This window comes from Macaca nemestrina, chromosome 17 (assembly GCF_043159975.1).
Source record: "Macaca nemestrina isolate mMacNem1 chromosome 17, mMacNem.hap1, whole genome shotgun sequence".
NCBI lineage: Eukaryota > Metazoa > Chordata > Mammalia > Primates > Cercopithecidae > Macaca > Macaca nemestrina.
The window spans coordinates 67,617,237-67,641,318 of record NC_092141.1 but is presented as its reverse complement, the minus strand read 5'-3'; the positions used below and the strand labels follow the sequence as shown (position 1 = coordinate 67,641,318).

The 24,082-nt window shown below is 53.0% G+C and overlaps 1 protein-coding gene across 2 annotated transcripts; it reads right to left on the bottom strand.

Moving 5' to 3' along the window:
• Positions 1-27: 27 nt before the first annotated feature.
• On the bottom strand, positions 28-6,694 carry LOC105469347 (N-acetylglutamate synthase). Of its 2 annotated transcripts, none has more exons than XM_011720297.3 (7): positions 6,183-6,694; positions 5,360-5,634; positions 5,034-5,247; positions 4,566-4,746; positions 3,779-3,950; positions 3,500-3,682; positions 28-2,834 (listed from the first exon to the last, which is right to left on the bottom strand). In XM_011720297.3, exons 1-7 carry the CDS (start codon positions 6,606-6,608, stop codon positions 2,681-2,683), a joined length of 1,605 nt encoding a protein of 534 aa, XP_011718599.1. In that variant the 5' UTR covers positions 6,609-6,694; the 3' UTR covers positions 28-2,680. The 2 variants fall into 2 exon arrangements, with proteins under 2 accessions (XP_011718599.1, XP_011718608.1); XM_011720306.3 differs by having other exon boundaries at positions 2,684-2,834; positions 3,613-3,682.
• Between the last annotated feature and the right edge of the window lie 17,388 nt (positions 6,695-24,082).

Here is a 24,082-nt window from a genome sequence, read left to right as displayed (position 1 = left end):
CCCTGTTCCAAGATTTCCCACAGTTCTTTGGCTCTCTCTCTTTTTTTTTTTTTTTTTTTTTTTTAATTTTTCACTTCTTTGTTTTTTAGAGACGAAGTCTCACTTTGGTGTCCAGGCTGGTTTCAGACTCCTTGGCTCAATCAATTTTTGTTGTCCAGGCTGGTTTCAAACTCCTTGGCTCAATCGATTCTTCAGCCTCAGCCGCAGCCTCCCAAAGTGCTGGGACTACAGGCGGGAGCCACTGTGCCCAATGGCGCTCTTTTTCAAGAATCTCAAAATCTTCACTGTACTATATGCTTTCGATCCCTCACCTCAATCCCTCTTGTTGTAGGTTGTCTTTTTCTCCCCATTTGGAGCCGATTCTTATGAAGACATCTTTGGTGAGAGCTGCTAGAGAGAGAGAACTGTGAAGTGTCCACTGTGAAGTAGAATATTTTACATTTTACACATGAAGGAAATGGAGGCTCAGAGAGGGTAAGCAGTTTTGGTCAAGCCACAGAGCAAATCCAGCCCCCAGAGCTGGATTCCAGGTCAGGTCTATCTAATGGCCAGGTCCAGATATGTACTCAACGTGACCCCTCTCCTGAGGGGAGACAGAGTCCACCCTATTCCAGCCCCTACTGTGCCATGATGGTCTCTCTGTTGACCTTCTCCCTTTGTTTTTTTGTTGTTGTTGTTTGTTTTTGAGATGGAGTCTTGCTCTGTCGCCCAGGCTGGAGTGCAGTGGTGTGATCTCTGCTCACTGCGAGCTCTGCCTCCCGGGTTCATGCCATTCTCCTGCCTCAGCCTCCCGAGTAGCTTGGACTACAGTTTGGTTTTTTTTTTTTTTTTGAGACATAGTCTCGCTCTGTTACCCAAGCTGGAGTGCAGTGGTGGCATGATCTCGGCTTACTGCAACCTCCGCCTTTCGGGTTCAAGTGATTCTCCTGCCTCAGTCTCCCAAGTAGCTGGGATTATAGGTGCCTGCCACCATGCCTGGCGAATTTTTGTATTTTTTAGTAGAGACAGGGTTTCACCACATTGACCAGGCTGGTTTCAAACTCCTGACCTCATTATCCTCCCGCCTTGGCCTCCCAAAGTGCTGAGATTACAGGGCGAGCCACTGCACCCGGCGACCTTCTCCCTTCTGGTCTATGTGCGTCTGCCAGAAAGTCACCCCAGCAGTAGCTGGTCTGGTGCCTGGTACATCATGGAGCTTCAAAAATGTCCAGTGAAACCCCTGGGCTTTGGATTTCTGCCCATCTAGTCCTGTAGAGACTGGACACAACTGCTAGCAGGGCCTAGGGGAAAAGGTCCAAGTTTGAGCTTTTAAGCCAAAGTCTTTTTGTTTTTTGTTTTTGTTTTTGAGGATGGAGTCTTTCTCTGTCACCAGGCTGGAGTGCAGTGGCACGATCTCAGCTCACTGCAACCTCTGCCTCCTGGGTTCAAGCAATTCTTCTGCCTCAGCCTCCCGAGTAGCTGGGACTACAGGTGCGTGCCTCCATGCCCGGGTAATTTTTTGTATTTTCAGTAGAGACAGGGGTTCACCACATTAGCCAGGATGGTCTTGATCTCCTGACCTCGTGATCCGCCTGCCTCAGCCTCCCAAAGTGCTGGGATTACAGGCGTGAGCCACCACACCCGGCCCACCAAAGCCATCTTTTAACTTCTCTGGGCTCTTGCAGGTAAATGGTCTGCCACGGATGTCTGGTTCTGGCTGTGAGCCCAGCCTAGAAAGGGAGTTATGGGTGGAGGCACCCACAGGGAAGGGGAGCTGGTGCTACTGTGGCCTGGTCTGTGGAAGGGAAGATGCTTCCTAACCTCTGGGAGGGAGACGGTGGCAGCATTCATCATAGAAGTCCTCTACTCCCTCCAAGAGTCCTCTGATTTCCCAGCCCTCAAGATCTTACTCCCAGCCTGCAATCCTAGCACTTTGGGAGACCAAGGAGGGAGGACTGCTTGAGCCCAGGAGTTTGAGACCAGCCTTGGCAACATAGTGAGACCTCATCTCCAACAACAACAAAAAAGCCAGGTGTGGCAGTGCGTGCCTGTGGTACCAGCCTACTTAGGAGGCTGACGTGGGAGGACTGCTTGAGCCTGGGAGGTCGAGGCTGCAGTGAGCTGTGATTGCACCACTGTACTCCAGCCTTAGTAAAAGAGCAAGACCCTGTCTTAAAAAAAAAAATCTTGCTCCCACGGGGTCACTTCTAATTTTCTTTCAAGTGTGAGCTGACTCTCAGACAAGTATTTGCATTTTAATCAAGGCCTCCTGAAAAACTGCAAAACCCAAAAGAATTAAAATGAATGGTACAATATCACGCAGGCAGGGGTGTTATTTTGGGTAAGGGAGCCTCAAAACATAGCACAGAGGCACAGAAACTGGCCCACCCTTAGGGTTAGTCCTGAGTAGAGCCCGGGAAGGCATCTTCCCCTCCCCTAATCCCCAGGTTGAAAATTGAAGGCCATTTGCTTGTGGCTTTGGAGCGAGTCGAGTTGGGGTCCTAGACTGGCCCCCCTCTTTCCTGTGCTTGTCCCACTTCAGCGCCTCCTCTGGGCAGAGCTGGGGCAGCTTTCTCCTTTGCAGATCACTCAGCCAACAAGCCCCATCCAGCCTGCGGCTGGCTGCCTGGGGTCATCCCCAGCTGGCATGGCTTTTGGTCCACCCTGGCCATTCCAGGGCCTGTAGGGTCCATGGTGAAGGTCAGCTGCCTGGGTCAGAAGCTGGCTTGCGAAAGGAGTCTGGAAGTCCCTTGGCATGGTTGACCAACTCATAGGAGTCCCGGATATCAGCTAGGCCGAACCAGAAGAAGATCCACTGCTTGTTGGAGAAGCTGCCATCACTGTGTTTGAAGTACCTGGGTGTGGGGAGGTGATGCAGGAAAGTTTTTAGGGCAAGGCCAGTGTTCATTACTCACTGGTTGTCTTCAAAGAACATTGATTGAGGACCTACTGCATGCTGGGCACCCAGCTAGGTCCTGCTATGTGTTATCTCATTTTATCTTCACAGCAGAGGCCTGAGCCTGGCATTTTTCAGCTCACAGAGAAGCAGCTAAGGCTCAGAGAAGTTAGGTACCTTGCCAGGCATACACAGTAAGGGAGCGGGTGCCTTGCTCTCCACACTGCCTTGGCTGCTCAGCAAAGAGGAGGGTTCTTGCTCACTTCCTAGTGCTCACAGAGCAGGGTGTAGGGGTGAGGGGGTAGTTACTGAAGGAGAGAGGAGGGTTGTTCCACTGGAGGCACCGCAAGCCTCCAATAGACCCTGAAGGGTTAGGATTCCTCAGGCCCCTGTGAGAGGCGGGCTGCGTGGGGGTTAGGAGGTGTCACATGCTTCCAGGAAAGGAGTGTTAAGCGTGCTCTAACTCGGGAAATCTCAGGGTTTCTGTGAGGTCTGCCCCTGGGAGGTAGTGAAAGGGAGACCAGTGGACGAAGAAGAAGCCCAGCCTTCCTGGCATGGTTCGCAAGGGCTGGAGAGGAGAGGGAAGTAGGGGCCCAGCCCAGAGCTGGGAGTGGCGGGACCTACCAGGGATTGATGGGGTTGGTGACCCGGGAGCGCCAGAAAAGCGTCTGCAGGTCCCGCCTCAGGCACTCCCACAGCATCTGCCCGGAGCCTTGGCCCTGGCGGCTGGAGCTCACCACAAATTTGTCCAGGTACGGGGTGCCCCCCAGGACGGGCTCCATGGTCAGAATGGCGGCAGCGTTGTACCTGGCGCAGCGGGAGAGCGGCAGGCTGGGACCTCTCCTTGGTCCGAAGCTGCCCGACTGCCTTCCAGACCCTGCCCTCTGGGGTCCGCAGGCTCACCCCTCGGAGACGTAGATGGAGTGCAGCCGCGGGCGCAGCGAGGCCAGGTAGTCGTCCCTGAGCTTCTTGCCGAAGCTGGCGTTGACCAGGTCCACTAGACGGCCCTGGTCCAGCTCGTCCAGCCTGCGCACCCGTAGCATTCGCTCGGCGTTCTTGAACAGGGTCCCGGACCCTGGAGGAGGATGGGAAGGGGCTCGTCTGGCTGGAGAGCCGTTTGCGCAGCCTGGTGGGGGCCGCAGGTAGGACACAGGCTGGTGGGACAATTTCTGTCTTTGGGAGACCTCCACAGTGAAATGATTTCAGTGGTCTGCATAGATTTGTCTGTGATTTTCATTAAAGGAGATTCTTTTATCAGGTAGAGATCGTGCCCCAAGCTCCTCCTGTCGCCTGGAGCCCTACCCACTTACCTTAGTCCTCCCTCTCTCCTTGAAGTCTGTCTCCCGCCGCTGACCCGGCCCACCCACCTAAGCCCCGCCCATCTCTCATGGTCGAACCCCTCCCTCGTGGTCCCGCCCCTCCTGGCCCCGCCCACCGGACCCTTCCTCCCCGCCCCCGCCAGTCCTGCCCATTCCTTTAATTCCTTTGGAGTTCCCTTCCAGTAAGCTGGGTCTCCTCCTCTCTCACCTCCCCTGGGCGGCGGCAGCAGCAGGAGCCAATGCTGTGACAATCCCCGCCCCCTCTACGGTCCCTGTACAGGAGGAGAAGCCGCTCCTCCTGCCCGCAGACACCCAGCCCCGGCCAGTGCTCACTCCCGGGACCCAGTCCCCTGCCCGCCCGCCGCCCTCACCCTTGTTGCTGAAGAGCTCAGTGAGCAGAGTGCTAGCGGCGGTGATGACGGCTGAGGAGTGGTGGGGCAGGCGGCTGAGCACGTCCACGATGAGCCGCATCTGCTGCCGTTCTTTTGTGCTCACCCACTCGGCGTTGCTCACCAGGTCCAGGTCGGCGGGCAGGTTCACGTTACTCAGGACCTGTGTCCGGAGCCAGCGGGTGAGCCTGGCCCACGGCCAGCACGGACTGCGCCCCTGCTCCCACGGACCTCTCTTTTCTCTTACCCCTTTATCCTTCCGCTGGGAGTCCTTGGCTGGGGAGGGCGCAGATCTAGGCACCCGGGGCCGAACTCCTCCCCTATACTCCCTTAGGCTTTTCTACCCACCCGGCTTGCTAGTGAGTCTACGGCCCGTCGGGGAGAAGTGCGAGGGGCGCAAGAGAAGATCCAGATCGCCGGGGTGGGCGATGGGGAAAGAAAGGGCCGCACCTTCTGACTGCTGTCGCGCAGGCCGCCTGTGTTATTGAGGAAAATGATTTTGGTGGGCCGCAGCGCCTTGGCCAGCGACGCGGTCACCTCCAGGGAGTCGAGAAGCACGGAGCGGCGCGCGGCCGTCTCCCCGATGGGGCACAGGATGGGGATGCTGCCCGACTCCAGGCACCACTGCAGCAGGTCTGTCTCCACCGAGACGATGCCGCCGTAGCTGTGGGCCAGACGTGGTGCTCGAGAGGGCCCCCTCCAGGCCTGCTGGACGGGGCAGGGCGGGCGGAGTAGCGCGCTCTGAGGACGCCTGGGCGGGCAGGGCGGGCACTAACCTGGCATGGGGAGCCGGCTCGGCAGCGCCTAGCACGGACCCGCCGCCAAAAAAAGGCACAGCAGTGGCGGCGTTGTGTCGAAGCGCGTCCACCAGCACCTTGCAGCTCTCAGCCAGCTGCGCCTTGGCCTCCCAGAAGGAAAGACAGCCCGAGGGCGCCGTTGGGGCGGGCAGCCCCAGGACCACCAGCGGCTTCATGTCCATGCGCTGCAAGAAGGCCAGGGCGAAGGCCAGACTGGATACGCCCTGCTGGCACTTGAGTACCTCCTCGTCCACCTGCGGAGGAGTGGGCTTTCAAGGAGTGTGACACGGCCCTGAGCCACTGGCTCCCACAGCCTGGCCTGCAGGGCCGGCTCGGTGACCCTACGCTTCCAGAAGCTGTCAGAACCCACTTCTTGCCACTGGTGCTCACCTGCTCCGCCCTTTGCCCCGTTGGGTCTTGCCACTCCCTTGTCTCACGCTGGGGTACCTCCCGCCCTTCTCCCTGCGACCTTGGACTCCGGGACACCTTTGGGGGAGGGGCAATGCAGGCGGCTTCTGTCCAGGTCCTTCTGAACCCCTAACTGCGCCCTTGTTGGGGGCCTTCTTCAGAGCATCACACCTGGCGGGTGGGGGCCCCCCAGGATCCTCACTCGGGCTGGGCGCGAGGCTTCCGGAGGAGCTTATGGCCTCACCCATTCCCGGCGGCGCTGGTCTGGGCTCTGCCGGGCTCCTTCCCGCTTTCGCTGCGCAGAGCCCGCAGCCTATCCTACCATGCCTGAAGACAGGTGGCCACACAACCCCATCCCCTCGCTGTGTCACGGCCCACGCCGGGCTCCGCTCACCTCGATGACGGCGAAGGGCTTGTCCGCGGAGTGGTGGCAGGTTTGGAACTGCGTGAGCCAGTGGCGCGCTTCCCCGGGGCTGGCCCCGCACTGGTTCAGGAAGGCCTGGATGTCCCGCTGCACCAGCGAGCGGCCCGAGGGAGGCTCAGGGGGCTCGTGGGGCACCAGGGGCGTGGGACTCGGCACCCACGACGGCTCCTCGGGGACAGGCGACTGGGAGACGTCTTCCGCGCCCGCGTACTCCTCCGGCGGGGGCTGGGGCTGCGACCAGGCGGTGCTGAGCCGGCGCCCCGGGCTGGTGCCCCTCGCCGCCCGTCGCCGTGCGCCACAGCTCAGCCTCCGGGATCCCCCAGTGCCTCCCCGGCCGCTCAGCCTCGGGGCCACAGCAGCTGCCCGCAGAACCGCGGCCATCAGCGCCGTCGCCATGACGACAACCAACTCTTGCCCGCCCAAGAGTGGCAGTCTGTCTGGAGCGTCTGGCACTGAGGGGCTCTTAACTTGCCGTTGGGCGGGGCTGGACCTGGTAGGGCGGGGTCCGGACAGGGGACTAGGAGTCTCCTCTGGTTGCGTTTGAGGAGGGTCAGGCCATGGGTCAGGGGGCGGGGCCACTAGGCTCCCCCGCCCCTGGAGGAACTGAACCCACTATCGGTCATGGGGCCGAGACTAAATGTGGCAGGTTGTCTTTAATCTGCTGCCAAGGTAGGTTCCAGGGGCGGCTTTGGGAGTCTGCAGGGCCTTGGATGATTGGCATTCTGACCCGAGAATAAGGGACTGCAGGTGGCTTTGAGCACAGGGCTCGGCAGGGGTCTGGAAGGAGGGAGCTGGAAAGAGTAGAAGGGGGACAGTGGGACGGCGGGGGGCGGGTGGTGCTGGCCTTGTCTGTCCTGTTTGCTGAGCTCAAAGAAGATCCTCATGAATGACCATGAGGTTACCAGGGTTTGCCAAACTCCAGTCACTGGGTACCAGCTTGAGGAATTCTATTATATCCTCAAAACACCCCTCAAAACTTATAATACTTTAGTGTTAAAGTATTTTAATAGTGTTAAATTTTTTTTAGTGTTAAAGTTTTTCTTTATCAAATATCATCTCTGGTAAAAATAAAATAAAATGTAATTTTTCATTTTGTTTTTTGAGATAGGGTCTCACTCTGTTGCCCAGGCTGGAGTACAGTGGCACAATCATAGCTTACTGCAGCCTCCACCTCCCAGGTTCAAATGATCCTCCTGCCTCAGCCTCCCGAGTAGCTGGGACCACAAATGCACACCACCATGCCCAGCTAATTAAAAAAATACTTTTTTTTGAAGAGATGGGTTTTCACCATGTTGCCCAGGCTGTTCTCGAACTCCTGAGCTCAAGCAGTCCTCCCACTTCTGCCTCCCAAGGTGCTGGGATTACAGGTGTGAGCCACCTCACTCAACCTCTTTAACCTTTTTAAACTTAAAATTTATCCATATTAGGTCTGTAACTAGGCCAGTATCACTTGCCATAAGCAGAATGCCTTAAGAATCAAGTGAGGAGGTGGGTGGGTCATTTGAGGTCAGAAGTTCAAGACCATCCTGGCCAACATGGTGAAACCCCATCTCTACTAAAAATACAAAAATTAGCCGGGCAGTAGTGACATGTGCCTGTAATCCCAGCTACTCAGGAGGCTAAGGCCAGAGAATCATTTGAGCCTGGGAGGAGGAGATTGTGGTGAACTGAGATTGTGCCACTGTACTCCAGTCTGGGTGACAGAGTGAGACCCTGTCTCAAAAAAAAAAAAAAAAAAAAAAAAAAAAAAAAAAGAAAGAAAGAAAAGAAAGAAAAAGAATCAAGTGAGAGGAAAACAATGTTATTACATTCCATTACATTGCAGCTGCATAGCTTGCCTGCTTTCTTGGTAACATGGAAGGTTAGCAGGTGCCATGTGTTAAAGATACCTAGCACCAAGCAGAGCCTTCCTTGTGGTAGAGGAATAGCTAACACATGTCAAACGCCAGGCACTATGCAAAGCACTTCACAAATAGTCATTCATTTAATCCTCTCAATGACTCCAGGATAGCTATTATCATTATTCCCATTTTACAGATGAGAAAATAGAGGTACAGAAATATGTGAGGGTCAGGGTCACTCAGCTCACAAGCTGTGGAGCTGGTCTAGGAAGCAGTTCTGCTCCAGATCCATGCTCTTAAGCAAATTTTGGAAAGGACTTGAAAGGCTTGAAAACTTTCACAGGATATGATTCAATGTTACTTCATACTGTGTCTGTGTGCTGGGCACCGTCAGCTGCGCACATCCTGCCCTTGGGTACACTCTGATCCAGTTGAACCCTCTGTTGTTATAGAGGGCGAAAGAGGACCCTCTGTTGTTGTAGAGGGGAGGTGACCTGGCCAAGGTCACACAACTTGTCAGTGGCATGGCCAGACCCTAAGCACCCTCAGTTCCCAGCCCTGCTCCTCCCTGCTTCCTTGCACGTGGTTTTGTCTCCCCATGCTGGAGTCCTGACACCTGGGGCTCTGCCTTTTGGAGAGCAGGGCTTGGGCTGCTTCCCTCCTGAGGATTCTCCAGGGGAGGCTGAGTGGGTGCGCTCATCTGTTTCTGGGATCTTCCCTGAGTCCCCATCCCCTGCCCCGCCCCTCCACATACTGTCCCAGGTGGGAGACTCTGTAGTGGAAGGAGGGGCTGACATAGGACCTCCTCATTGAGTTCTTTGTTTTCCCACTTAGAAATCTTGGGTTCCAAGGCAAAGCGTGAAGCAATGGCATGGAGGGGCTGCACCCCCTACCTGGTGGGGCCACCTCCAGGGCCTTCTTTCTCTTTTCTCTTTACTCTCAGGCCCCGCCACACACACACTTCTCAGAATCCACTGGAGGAGGAGGTCTTAGCCTCCAGGGGCATAATAGTTTTCCTCTCCAAACTCCTCCAACCCAAATGTGCTTCCCTTTCCCTAGGCTGCAAGGCCAGCTCTTCATCACAGCAGGCCACCCCCGCTGACCCCTCTCCACTCAGAATTCCTCCTTCTTGTCTCTGTCCTCTTTGACTCAGACTAGGGCTCCCTGAAGGCAGGACTGGTATCACCCTCAGACTGGGGGCTTCCTAGGGGTCCACCCAATTCAGTCCCTGCTGACTGAATCAGCTCCATTGCCCCTGAGCCTATGAGGTGGACACGGGCTGGGAAGCTGCTTCCCACTCCTTTGGGCTTCATCCCAGAGGGCCGTGTCCCCAGGCGGCCAATGGGGCCCAGAGATACCAGAGTAGATGATTAACTCCAGGCCCATTGACCCTGGGGCCACTCTGTCCCCTCCACCTCTCCTCTGGTTGGGGAACTGGCCCTGCTTTCTGGAGGAGAAGAGTGTAAGCATCTGGGGTCAGCACTCCTACCCAGCCCCACCCCTCTGAGTTGAAGGCCTACAGGACCATTGTTGATGTGTGGGTCCAGCTCACATTTTTCTTCCTCTAAAGCTGGGTGTTATTTTGTTAGAGCAGAGCCTGTTGTCATTGTGCCCAGGTTCAGGGCCCCAGCTTCTCACCAGGCTTGGGTCTTGGAGATCCTGAGAGCAGAGACACAACTTCTACCCGGAAGGGCCCTGAGCACAGGAGCCAGGTTTAAGCCCAAGGCTTTCCCTCCCGATACAGCCCTTCTTGGCCGCAACTCAGCCCAGCAGGGCGTGAATGTGACAGGAATCGGTCAGGGTAAGGGGCTGGGGTTGACATTTGACAGTACCATATCACAGCTCCTGAGGGGAGGCATACACACAAATATGCACAGTACACAAATATAGAGCCCCAGAGCATTGAGATGCAAACAGATAAACAGTGTGTAGACACACAGGTGTACAGAGACACAGTACACAAACTTGGAGACCCACGCCAGCCACAGTCACACGGACACTCATCTGCATGTAGAGAGATGCCTCTGTATACCATACAGGTGTACTGAGGTACACAGATCCACTCACACATGTTTGGATATGGAATTGTGCACTCACATAGGCCGGGCGTGGTGGTTCATGCCTGTAATCCCAGCACTTTGGGAGGCCGAGGCGGGCGGATCACTTTAGGTCAGGAGTTTGAGACCAGCCTGGCCAACATAGCGAAGTCCTGTCTCTGCTAAAAAAAATTACAAAAATTAGCCAGGTATGGTGGCTGGCACCTTTAATCCCAGCTACTTGGGAGACTGAACCTGGGAGGTGGAGGTTGCAGTGAGCCAAGATCGCGCCACTGCACTCCAGCCTGGGTGACAGAGCAAGACTCAGTCTCAGAAAAAAAAAAAAGTGCACACTTAGAGAGGCATTCTCAGGCATTCTTAGTGACTGTGTCATATAGGAATACATGGACATAGACGTGGAAAGACACCAAGAACACACAAAAACACACCCAGCTGTGGCCATTGACAGATACAGGACACTTTGACACACCCAGGGTGGCACAGACCTCCTGACAGTGCCATCTGCCCTTATCTACAAAGGCACACAGATACACCCCAGCCCAACCAAAGGCAGATGCAGGGCAGTCCTCTGGCTTTGTCACACTCATGTGACAGAAATCTTGATCAAATCCGCCTTCCATCTATCCTGTGCCTGCACCACACAGCTGAACATGTGTGATGGCTAGAGAAAGACATACAACCTCGACACCTGGTCTCAATTTAAATTTACAACCACAAGCTGCACGTGTAGTCCCAGCTACTCAGGAGGTGGAGGTGGGAGGATTGCTTGAGCCTGGGAGGTTGAGGCTGCAGTAGCTATGACCACGCCACTGCACTCCAGCCTGGGCAACAGAGTGAGGCCTTGGCTGTTCTTTTGTGTGTGTGTGTCTCAAAAAAAAAGAAGAAAAGAAAAGGGAAGCTCTTGGAAAACATAGGTGCCCATGTCTCTGCTCTCCACCTGTTAGTGTAGATGGACAGCCCAGGTGTCATCTAAAGCTAGTTCCTGCCCTGGTGCACAGGCCCCATCCCTTCCGTCCTCCTGAGCATTGCTCCAGGAAGTCTTCTCTCTGCTGCTCCATCATCAAAATTCCTACCAGCATATAAACAGTTATTTTCCATCTTAACAAAACTTCGTTTCTTTCTTTCTTTTTTTTTTTTTTTTGAGACGAAGTTTCACTCTTGTTGCCCAAGCTGGAGTGCAATGGCACGATCTCAGCTCACTGCAACCTCCGCCTCCTGGGTTCGAGCAATTCTTCTGCCTTATCTGCCTGAGTAGCTGGGATTACAGGTGTGTGCCACCATGCCTGGCTATTTTTTTGTATTTTTAGTAGAAACGGGGTTTCACCATGTTAGCCAGGCTGGTCTTGAACTCCTGACCTCAGGTGATCTGCCTACCTCAACCTCCCAGAGTGCTGGGATTACAGGCGTGAGCCACTGTGCCCCGCCCCTAACAAAACTTCTGACTTCACCTCCCCTGCCACCCCTCAACTCCACTCTGGGATCAACTAACTGTTGCCCCAGGTCTTTGCTCCTTTTACCTTCAAAATTCCTGGAAAAAGTGAACAAAGTTGCCGTCTCCAGGTCGTCCCTCTCGTTCTCCCTTAGGTGCAATCCACTTAGGCTATCTCCCCCACCCCTACCAGGGTCACTGTCAAGGTCACCGGTGACCACTGTATTGCTAAATCTAAGGGTCAATTCTCAGCCCTCCTCCCCCTAAGCCTATTGGCCACCTTTGCCTCCCTCCCTTCTCCTCCATACCCCCTTCGCTTGGCTTCAGGCTGCTCCTCCTCACACTCCCTTCCCAGTCCTCCTCTTTCTCCTACTCTCTTCCTGATGGAGAACCACAGGGCTCAGGCCTTGGTCCTTTTCTCTACTTTCTTTCTCTCGGGATCCTGTGTAGTTTTATGACTTAAATACCATCTCTAAGCTGATGACTGTCATGTTTTTAATTTCAGCCCAGACCATTCTTCTGAACTGCAGATCTGTGTCTCTAACTACCTACTCGACCCCTTGGACCTAATATAATAGACATGTAGTAGGCATCCCACATTCCAGGCATCTAAATCAGAGTGCTATTCCCCCATGCTGCGGCCAAATCTGCTTTACTCACATCTTCCCATCTCAGTTGATGGCAACTCAGTTTCCTGTTTTCTCAGAGCCAAAAATCTATGATCAGTTGGGCGTGGTGACTCATGCCTGTAATCCTGGCTACTCGGGAGGCTGAGGTAGGAGGATCTCTTGAGCCAGGGAGATTGAGGCTGCTGTGAGCTATGAATGCACACTGTACTGCAGCCTGGACAACACAGTGAAACCCTGTTTCTTTTTTTTTCTTTTCTTTTTTTTTTTTTTTTTTTTTGAGACAGAGTCTCACTCTGTCACTCAGACTGGAGTGCAGTGGCTTGATCTTAGCTCAATGCAACCTCTGCCTCCCAGGTTCAAGCAGTTCTCCTGCCTCAACCTCCCAAGTAGCTGGGACTACAGGTGCATGCTGCCATGCCCGGCTAATTCTTTGCATTTTAGTAGACAGTGTTTCACCGTGTTGCCCAGGCTGGTCTTGAACTCCTGAGCTCATGAAATCTGCCCGTCTCGGCCTCCCAAAGTGCTAGGATTACAAGTGTGAGCCACCACGCCTGGCCGAAGTGCTGTTTCTTTAAAAAAAAAACAACAACAACAAAAAACATTTTCCAGGTACAGTGGCTCACGCCTGCAATCCCAGCACTTCGGGAGGCAGAGGCAGACGGATCACGAGGTCAGGAGATGGAGACCATCCTGGCTAACATGGTGAAACCCTGTCTCTATTAAAAATACAAAAAATTAGCCAGGCGTGGTGGCAGGTGCCTGTAGTCCCAGCTACTTGGGAGGCTGAGGCAGGAGAATGGCAGGAACCCGGGAGGCGGAGCTTGCAGTGAACTGAAATCTCGCCACTGCACTCCAGCCTGGGTGACAGAGCGAGACTCCGTCTCAAAAACAAACAAACAAACAACAACAACAGAAAACATCTATGGGTTCAGGGTGGTGCCTCATGCTTGTAATCCCAACGCTTTGGGAGGCCAGGCGGGTGGATCACAATGTCAGGAGTTCTAGACCAGCCTGGCCAATATGGTGAAATCCTGTCTCTACGAAAAATACAAAAAAGTTAGCCGTGCATGGTGGTGCATGCCTGTAATCCCAGCTACTCAGGAGGCTGAGGCAGGAGAATTGCTTGAACCTGGGAGGCAGAGGTTGCAGTGAGTCGAGATCGTGACACCACACTCCAGCCTGGTGACAGAGACAGACTCCGTCTCAAAACAAAAAACAAAAAACAAAAACACAACCAAACAACAACAACAACAAAAACCCCAAAAAACAAACCATAAAAAATTAGGCTACGTGCAGTGGCTCATATCTGTAATCCCAGCACTTTGGGAGGCTGAGGCAGGCACATTGCTTGAGCTCAGGAATTTGAGACCAGCCTGGGCAACATGGCAAAACCTTGTCTCTATAAAAAAAATACAAAAATTAGTTGGGCATGGTGGTGTGCGCCTGTAGTTCCAGCTACTTGGGTGACTGAGGTGGGAGGATGGCCTAAGCCCAGGAGGTGGAGGTTGCAGTGAGCTGAGATTGCACCACTGCACTCCAGCTTGGGCAACAGAGCAAGACCCTGTCTCAAAACAAACAAACAAATAGACAAACAAACCAATAAAAACAAACAAAAAAAACAGCATAAAGTAAAAATAAGAAATAAAAAAATTAGCCAGGTCTGGTGGTAGACACCTGTGGTCCCAGCTGCTTGGGAGGTTGAGGTAGGAGGATCACCTGAACCCAGGAGGTGGAGGTTGCAGTGGGCTGAGATTACTCCACTGCACTCCAGCCTGGGTGACAGAGTGAGACCCTGTCTCACAAAAAGAAAAAAAATTACCCTAAAACCTCATGACTTGAAAGAACCATTTTATTTGCTCATGGATGCTGTCCATGAGGAATTCAGGAAGGGCTTACCTGGTGGTTCTAGTTCAGAGTTTCTCGTGTGGTTGCAGTTAGATGGTGGCTGGAGCTGGGACAGCAAAGGTGGGGCCTGGGGCAGCTGGGGGCTGGACAAGCATCTCTCTCTCCACGTAGTCTGAGAGTGGTCTCTCTGGGCAGGCTGATTTGGAGCAGCCTCAGGGCAATCGGGCTGCTTAAAGGGCAGCTGGAGGCTTCAAGCCCACGTGGTCCAGCAGAAAAGGTGGCTGCTGCATTGTCTTTTATAGTCCAACCTTAGCCGTCCTGTAGCGTTACTTCTGCCCCATCCTATTGGTTATAAGTGTGTCATGAGCCCACCAGACTCAAGGGAAGGGGTCATGGGCTGCATTTCATATATATATAATATATATATACACACACACACACATTTTTTCTTTCATACACACACACACACACACTTACTTTTTTCTTTCGTTTTTTTTGTAGAGACAGGGTTTTGCTGTGTTGCCCAGGCTGGTTTTGAACTCCTGAGCTCAAGCGATACAACTGCCTTGGCCTCCCAAAGTGCTGGGATTACAGGCGTGAGCCACCGTTGCAGCCTGCATTTCTTTTCTTTTCGTTCTTTTTTTTTTTTTTTCATTGCGATGGAGTCTCACTCTGTCACCCAGGCTGGAGTGTAGTGACTGGATCTCAGCTCACTGCAACCTCCCGGGTTCAAGCGATCCTCTTGCCTCAGCCTCCCAAGTAGCTGGGACTACAGGCGCCTGCCACCACACTCAGCTAATTTTCGCATTTTTAGTAGAGACGGGGTTTCACCATGTTGGCCAGGCTGGTCTCGAACTCCTGGCCTCAGGTAATCCACCTGCCTCGGCCTCCGCAAAATGCTGGGATTACAGGTGTGAGCCACTGCACCCAGCCTGGTTTTTTGTTTTTAAAACATAGTTGTTTATAGTGCATCTTCCTCACTCCTGGCCCCCACTAGAATATGGCGGCACCCCACAAGGGTAGACATCATTATTCTGCTCATTGATCTATCTCAAACTTCTAGAATAGTGCCTGGCATACAAGAGACACTGAAAAAATATTTATTGAATGAATAGAGAGAACAGAGGGCTGGGTGCAGTGGCTCATGCCTGTAATTCCAGCACTAGGAGGCTGAGGCGGGAGGACAGCTTGAGCCTAGAAGTTCGAGACCAGCCTGCTTAACAAAGGGAGACCCTGTGTCTACCGAAAAAAAAAAAAAAAATAGTGGGCATAGTGGTGTGCGCCTGTAGTCCCAGCTACTCAGGAGGCAGAGGTGAGAGGATAGCTTGAGCCTAAGAGGTCAAGATTGCAGTGAGCCATGATTGCACCACTGAACTCCGGCCTGGGGGTACAGAGCAAGACCCTGTTCCAAAAAAAAAAAAAAAAAAATTTCAGTTCCAAGTAGTCCATGAGCTTCTTGTCCAGCAGGGGGCTTTCTATTCTCTGCCACTTTCTCTCTGGCCTCCCTGGGGGTTAGTTCTAGCCTGGCCAACACAGCGAAATCCCCTCACTACCAAAAATGCAAAAAAATTAGCCAGGTGTGGTGGTGTGCACCTGTGTCCCAGCTACTCGGAAGGCTGAGGTGGGAGGATTGCTTTAGCCTAGAAGGCAGAGGTTGCAGTGAGCCGAGATCACACCACTGCGCTCCAGCCTGGGTGATGGGAGTGAGACCCTGTCTAAAAGAAAAAGGTTTACAATGGAGGAGAGGTAGGAGTAGGAGGTAGGAGTCCCACCAGGAGACACTCAGAATCCATGAGTGCAGGTGGTTCAAGAAGAGTGGGGCAACCCCCATCCCCCACCCGTATAAATGTCTCAGGCACAGAGAAGGCCATCAGCTTCACTCATCAGTGACTTCTCCATTTGGGTGGGGTGGTGGAGGTAGGGTGTGGGTTCCAGATGGCAGAGAGAGGGAAGGGGCCTGGGATGAGACCATAGCAGGGAACTCCTGGAGAAATTCTGGCTGGAGAAGAAAGCAAAGTGTGGGCCATGGCATTACGTGGGAGCTGGTTAGAAACGCAGGATCTGGGGCCTACGCTAAGCCTACAGAATCAGAATCCACATTTTAATGAGATCCCTAGGGTATATGCGATACAGTCTGAGGAGTTGTGGGGCAGAGAAGGGCGCTGGTTGCTAGAGACGGGGAAGGCTTTCCATATGGAAATGCTGGCCTGGTGAGCTGGAGGCAGAGGGAGCAAGGGGTGGGGGCGGGGGGGCACTGAAAATCCCGGGCGGAGCTGCGAATTGAGGAGTGTTGTGTGTGAATGTTTATGGCTGTGCGAGGCTGGGGTGTATGGAGCTCCCAGTGATGATAATGTAGTGGCAGGTGGTGTTTCCATGTCCCATGACTGAAGTCTTCCGGAGGGGTATCCGCCTGTGTGTTCCCTGGAGGAGGGAGGAGTGTGTAGAGGTGTCGCATGTCTGTGCATGTGTGAGTGAGGTGTGGGGTAGAGTTCTTGTGTGTCTTTGGTATTTTTTTTGTGTTAAAAATGGTCAACTCGGCTGGGTGTGTTGGCTTACACCTGTAATCCCAGCATTTGGGGAGGCTGAGGTGGGAGGATCGCTTGAGTCCAAGAGTTTGAGACCAGTCTGGGTAACATAGAGAGACCTCATCTCTACAAAAAATTTAAAAATTCCCTGGGCTTGGTGATGCACGCCTGTGGCTTGAGCTTCTCAGAAGGCTGAGGTGGGAGGATCGCTTGAGCCTGGGAAATGGAGGCTGCAATGAGCCATGAGGGGGCCACTGCACTCTAGCCTGGGTTAGGGAGGGAGATCCTGTCTCAAAAAACAGAACAGTCCAGGCCCGGTAGCTCACGCCTGTGATCCCAGGGCTTTGGGAGGCCGAAGCCGGTGGATCACTTGAGTTCAGGAGTTCGAGACCAGCCTGGCCAACATGGCAAAACCCCGTCTCTGCAAAAATATACAAAAAATTAGCTGGGTGTGGTGGCGCACGCCAGTAGTCCCAGCTACTCGGGAGGCTGAGGCGGGAGAATCGCTTGAACTCGGCAGGCGGAGGTTGCAGTGAGCCGAGATCACCTCCAGACTGGGTGACAGAGCGAGACTCTGTCTCAAACATAAAACAAAACGAAACAACAAAAACGGTTAACTAATGTAAATTTCATAGGGTTCTACTTAATATTTGCCTGTCCCAAGGTAAAGTTAATGTGTGGATAGGAGATTGTGGGGTATCGGGGTTCAGGAAAATGTACTAAGGATGAATATTGAGCCTCCTGGACTCAGAACTTAGTGCGCAGGTCCATCCGCCAAAATACCCCCGGGGTCCTCAGTGGATAGAGGACTCGGATTCCACTTTGCGCCCCAGGTTGTAATGACAAACAATTGCCACCAAGGGGCGATGCCGGCCCGGCCACGCGATGAGAAGTCCCGGGTAGTCCCAGGTTGTCCCGGACTGGCCGCGTGGGGTCCGCCTGCCCTGCGGGGACCCGCGGAGAGAAGGGATCTTCCCGCGGGGCTAGTGGGAACCGCCCCGGGGTGGCTAGGCTGGGGCGACTCCTGGTCCCCTCGTGCTCAGGCTTACCGCCTTTCCCCCGGGGCCCTGGCCACCCCCGGCCCCAGCCAGCGCCCTCCCGTTCGTTGGGCCCAGGCAGGGCTCTGTCTTGGATCCCGAGACCCCAACCCTCTTCCGGGAAAACGCAGCTCGTGAGTGGGGGAGTGAGGGTGCAGCCTAACGGGGGAGTCGGGGCAAAGGCGCTGAGAGGAGCAGGAGGTTTTATTTGGGACGAAGGTGGGGAGTTCTCCCCTCAGGCTGAGCCATGGGGGAGGGGGCTCAGGCATTCCCGGGCGGGACACGTTAATGGGGCGCCCTTGCCTCACCCTGGATCAGAACGCAAGGTTCGAGTCCCAGCCTCAATCACTAGATTCGGCCTGACTTTGTGCAGGACTTTTACTCCCACTCTGGGCATCTTCCATCTTCTCAGTAGAGAGAAAGCTGCTCTCCCTACCTTACACGGTGGCTGCGGCTCAAATAGAGAAACCCAGGAAAGTGGCAATGCTCGCTGACTTGACTGTTACTGTGAGTGGGGCAGGGGAAGGGTAAAGCTGACGGTAGCTTGAGGCCAGGGGTGGGGTGTAGGTTTAGGAGACCTGGGGAGCGGTGCAGGATTTTGAGGAAGGGAGTGCCTTGATTTCAGTTGAGCAGCTGGGAGGTAAGAACAGCTCCCAGGCAGAGAGAGGGGGGGCCTGGCAGTGGGAACAGACAGAGGGGGCTGATGCTTACAGCAGAGTATACTTATTATTTTTTTTTATACATTTTTTTTTCCAGGCTGGGTGTAGTGGCTCATGCCTGTAATCCCAGCACTTTGGGAGGCTGAGGCAGGAGGATTGCTTGAGCCCAGGAGTCTGAGACAAGCCCGGGTAATGTAGGGAGACCTCATCTCTACAAGTAGTTTAAAAATTAGCCAGGCCTGTGACGCATGCCTGTAGTCCCAGCTACTGGGCAGGCTGAGGTGGGAGGATCACTTGAATCCAGGTGGTGGCGGCTGCAGTGACCAGAGATTGTGCCACTTCACCCCAGCCTGGGCAACAGAGCAGGACCCTGTCTCAAAATAATAATAATAATTAATAAATAACTTCAAAAAATAAAAGTAATTTAGAAAAGTTACCAAAAATGTTGAAAATTGGATAAACAAAACCCACCTGGCCCACAAATACAGCTGCAGTTTGCTTTTGGTCTATTGCTTTTCAAACTCTTTTTACACTTAAAAACATGGCTGTATTATTGTGTATATAGAATTAATTTTTCTGATTTTTCACTTATCAGTATGTCATAGCTTTTTTTTTTTTTTTTTTTTTTTTTTTTTTTTTTTTTTTTGAGACGGAGTCTTGCTCTGTCGCCCAGGCTGGAGTGCAGTGGCCGGATCTCAGCTCACTGCAAGCTCCGCCTCCCGGGTTTACGCCATTCTCCTGCCTCAGCCTCCCGAGTAGCTGGGACTACAGGCGCCCACCACCTCGCCCGGCTAGTTTTTTGTATTTTTAGTAGAGACGGGGTCTCACCATGTTAGCCAGGATGGTCTCGATCTCCTGACCTTGTGATCCACCCGTCTCGGCCTCCCAAAGTGCTGGGATTACAGGCTTGAGCCACCGCGCCCGGCTTTTTTTTTTTTTTTTTTAACAAAGCCTCACTCTGTCGCCCAGGCTGCAGTGCAGTGGCATGATCTCAGCTCATTGTAGCCTCTGCCTCCCAGGCTCAAATGATCCTTCCGCCTCAGCCTCCTGAGTAGCTGGGACGACAGGTGTGCACCACCGTGCCTGACTAATTTTTTTTTTTTTTTTTTTTTTTGAGACAAAGTTTCACTCTGTCCCCCAGGCTGGAGTGCAGTGGTACAATCTTGGCTCACTGCAAGCTCTGCCTTCTGGGTTCACACCATTCTCCTGCCTCAGCTTCTCGAGTAGCTGGGACTACAGGTGCCGCCACCACGCCCAGCTAATTTTTTGTATTTTTAGTAGAGAAGGGGTTTCACCGTGTTAACCAGGTTGGTCTCCATCTCCTGACCTCGTGATCTGCCCGCCTGGGCCTCCCAAAGTGCTGGGATTACAGGCGTGAGCCACTGCACCTGGCCCGTGCCTGGCTACTTTTGTATTTTTTTGTAGAGATAGAGTTTTTTTTTTTTTTTTTTTTTTTTGAGACGGAGTCTCGCTCTGTCGCCCAGGCTGGAGTGCAGTGGAGCGATCTCGGCTCACTGCAAGCTCCGCCTCCCGGGTTCACGCCATTCTCCTGCCTCAGCCTCCCGAGTAGCTGGGACTACAGGCGCCCACAACCGCGCCCGGCTAATTTTTTGAATTTTTTTAGTAGAGACGGGGTTTCACCGTGGTCTCGATCTCCTGACCTTGTGATCCACCCGCCTCGGCCTCCCAAAGTGCTGGGATTACAGGCGTGAGCCACCGCGCCCGGCCAGAGATAGCGTTTTGTCATGTTGATCAGGCTGGTCTCAAACTCCTGGGCTCAAGCATTCCACCCCCCTTGGCCTCCTGCAGTGCTGGGATTACAGGTGTGCGTCATGGCGCCTGGCCCAGCATTTTTCATATTACTTCTGTACTCATTTCCTAAGGCTACCATAACAAAGCACCACAAATTGGGTGGCTTAAACAACAGAAGTGTGTCCTCTCACTGTCTGGAGTCCGGAAGGCAGACATGCTTCCTCTGAAACCTGTAGGGGCAATCCTCCCCCTATTCTAGCCTGTGTTGTTGCAGGCAGCCCTTGGTTTGTGGCTGCATCACTCCAATCTGCTTCTGTGGTCACATGGCCATCAAGTGATTCTCATGCCTCAGCCCCCCGAGTAGCTGGGATTATAGGCGCCTGCCACCATGCCCGGCTAATTTTGTATTTTTAGTAGAGACAGAGTTTCACCGTGTTGGCCAAGCTGGTCTTGAGCTCCTGACCTCAAGTGATCCATCTGCCTCGGCCTCCCAAAGTTCTGAGATTACAGGCATGAGCCACCGTGCCTGTCCTCAGTTTCCTATTATTGAGCACTTATCATCCTATTTATTTATTTATTTATTTATTTATTTATTTGAGACAGAGTCTCGCTCTGTCAACCAGGCTGGAGTGCAGTGGCCAGATCTCGGCTCACTGCAAGCTCCGCCTCCCGGGTTTACGCCATTCTCCTGCCTCAGCCTCCTGAGTAGCTGGGACTACAGGCGCCCGCCACCTCGCCCGGCTAGTTTTTTTTTGCATTTTTTAGTAGAGACGGGGTTTCACCGTGTTAGCCAGGATGGTCTCTATCTCTTGACCTTGTGATCCCCCCGTCTCGGCCTCCCAAAGTGCTGGGATTACAGGCTTGAGCCACCGTGCCCGGCCATCATCCAATTTATATATGGTTATAAATGATGCTGTAATGAGCACTTTTGTGCATAAAGCGTTGCCTTATATTGTTGAAACATTTTTTTGTGAAGGATAAATATTCAGAAGAGTATATCTGGTAAAGGTTTACCTTTTTTTTTTGAAACAGGTCCTCACTGTGTCACCCAGGCTAGAGTGTAGTAGCACAATCACAGCTTGCTGCAGCCTCGACCACCAGGCTCAGTGATCCTCCAGCCTCAGCCTCCCGGGTAGCTGGGACTACAGGCATGGGCCACCACGCCCAGCCAATTTTTTGCAGAGATGGAGTTTCACCATGTTGCCCAGGCTGCACAAAATATTTTAATGACATTACTCATTCAGGAAGAGGTATGTTGTGGGGAGAGGAAGCATGGAGAGGCAAAAGGAAGAAAAAAAGCATTTGCTACAGCCCATCAGCCAGAGGCAGCATCCACCAGCCTGACCATATAGTTTTATAAAGATTTACTACCCTTATTTTTTTCTCAGTTGAGATCTTATTTATTTATTTATTTGAGATGGAGTTTCACTCTTGTTGCCAAGGCTGGAGTGCAATGGCAAGATCTCAGCTCGCTGCAACCTCCGCCTCCTGGGTTCAAGTGTTTCTCTTGCCTCAGCTTCCCAAGTAGCTGAGATTACAGGTGCCTGCCATAACGCCCAGCTAATTTTTTTGTATTATTAGCAGAGACAGGATTTCACAATGTTGGCCAGGGTGGTCTCGAACTCCTGACCTTAGGTGATCTACCTGCCTCAGCTTCCCAAAGTGCTGGGATTACAGGCGTGAGCCACTGCACCCGGCCTGTTATGTGTTTTCTGTAATTAAAAAAATGCTAGGGCTGGGTGCGGTGGCTCACACTTGTAATCCCAGCACTTTGGGAGGCCGAGGCGGGCAGATCACTTGAGGTCAGGAGTTCAAGACCAGCCTGGCCAACATGGCGAAACCCCATCTCTACTAAAAATACAAACATTAGCTGGTGGTGTGGTGCATGCCTGTAATCCCAGCTACTCCGAAGGCTGAGGTGGGAGAATCGCTTGAACCCAGGAGGTGGAGGTTGCAATGAGCCGAGATAACCAGAAAATATAACATCCACTAAAAAGGAAAAAAGATGTTATTGAGTTCTAGTTTGTGTTAAATATCTCTGTGTGCTGGCCATGGAGATGATCGAAACAATAAAATGTCAAAAAGTGCCCATGGTCCATGGGGATGGAAATATAAAGAAATCATAACACGGTTTCAATTCTGCTCTGAGGGAAGATTGAGTGCCCTGGAGTGCTCGGGGTGGCAGTCAACCCAGGGCAGGTGGAGTGGTCGGGGAAGCTTCCCCGGGGAGCTGAATTGAGGATAAATTAAAGCTAGCCTGGCAAAGCGAGGTGGTCCGATCTGTGATTTCAGTTACGCTTTTATGATATGCACACCGTTTAACGCTTGTGTGGGCAAGGCTGTTGACCTTTCTCTTTGTGATTTCTTCCAGAGCTTTTATGCTCGTAAAGCTCCCTTTCCACAAGAGGTCTGATGATTCCATTTCTTCCTGTTTTTCCATAGTTCAATTTATTTTTACATTTAACTCTTTAATCTACCTGGAAATCATTTTGATGATTGGCAGTGGGATGAGACCCTGGTGGAAGGATGAAGAGGCAGAAATAGGAGGAAGCATCTTCATTCTGCTGCCCTTCTTCCTGACTTGGTGGCTCTGGGGCTCCCACCAGTCACCTTCTCCCCTCCCTGTGGTCGTTTCAGTGATGGATGAGTGAGAGGGTGTGTGGCTGTGGCCCTGGGTGATTGGAGGCGATGGTCCAGTAGACCATATTGGTCTGAAGTAGGAGGGATGCAGAGCAGACTGCTGAGAGGACTTGCGGCATGGGGACTGGTCAGGATGGATGGAGGCGTATGTCCCATCGCTCTCTGCCCCTCCCTGCTACCCAAGTGCTCACTCTCCATCCTTGACCCCCTTCCTCCCTCCCTGTTGCTAATTTTAGTTCTCTGTTCATCTGTTTGTTTTGGGCTGTGTTCCCTGCTGGACTGTAAGCTCTTAGAGGGCACATGCCATGTCTGTTTTGCTCAGAACAATGGGCACTGGCCTCTTCTCAGTGCCTGGAGCAAGGACTGGCACAGAGGAGGGGCCCAGTGAATGTTGGTTGGATGAACAAAGGGAAGAAATGGCCTCTTCGTACCAGCCCCATAGGGGTGTGGCATGTAGGAAGCTGGGAAGAGTGGTCATTCTGAACTGTCTGCTCCAAGGCCTGGAGATAGATTGCTGGATGGGGGACTGAGGATTCAGAACCCCCAGTATGGGTCGCCCTCTCAAGGTCTGATCTTTGGGCTGAATTTCATCAGTAGCACGGAGGCTGAGAGGCTGGGAGTCTTCCCTGCCCAGATGCCTTTTGTAGCTGAAGTCCTAGGGCAGGGGCAATGGGCTGGGCCCAAAGGAATAGGACTGGGGAGACAGGGCTGGAGTCCTGGAGGCGGCTGCTTCTGATGAAGCTTAGTCTCAGGGGCTCAGAAATATGCATTACAGCCAGGAGGAGAAGTAATTAAGTCAGAGAGCAGCGGCGGGGAGGGAGGCCACATTTTCTCAGGAGTCTCCAGGTGCAATTAATAAGGGCAAGGGAGGGGAGAGCTCTGCCCAGTCTGGTGATATTGGTAATAGAGACATGCCTTCAGGGCCATGGTCACCACGTCTGTGCTGACCACCAGAGGAGGGGTGGACACAGGGGCCCGAGGAATGTGTTAGCATCTGGCTTTATGAGGCCAGGGCCAGACCAGCCTGAGCTGAGCCCTGGTGTTGCCGTTGACTTGCTGTAGGAACTTGGGCAGGTGGCGTAACCCCTCTGAGCCTCAGTTTCCCTATGAGTAATGTGGAGCTAATAATGTGGACCTCATAGGATTGCTGTGGGATTAAATGTAAAATGCTTAGCAGTGTGCTTATCATGCAACAAACCTGGGATGATAGAGCTGGGATCCCAAAAATAGTTTGTGACAGCTGGTGCTGAGAATCCACGTGTCAGCAGGTATGTGGGCAGAGGGCAGGAACACGCAGGCTGCCCTGATGGTGGCCCCTGGTTTCTGAGTCCTGAGGCAGACAGCAGCCCCAGGAAAGGTATAATGAACCCCTGCTCTGTGTTTTTTCTCCGGTGCCTGTGGTCCTTACACGACCTTGCAAGGCTGTTATTGTTCTTTCCATTTACAGATGAGGAAA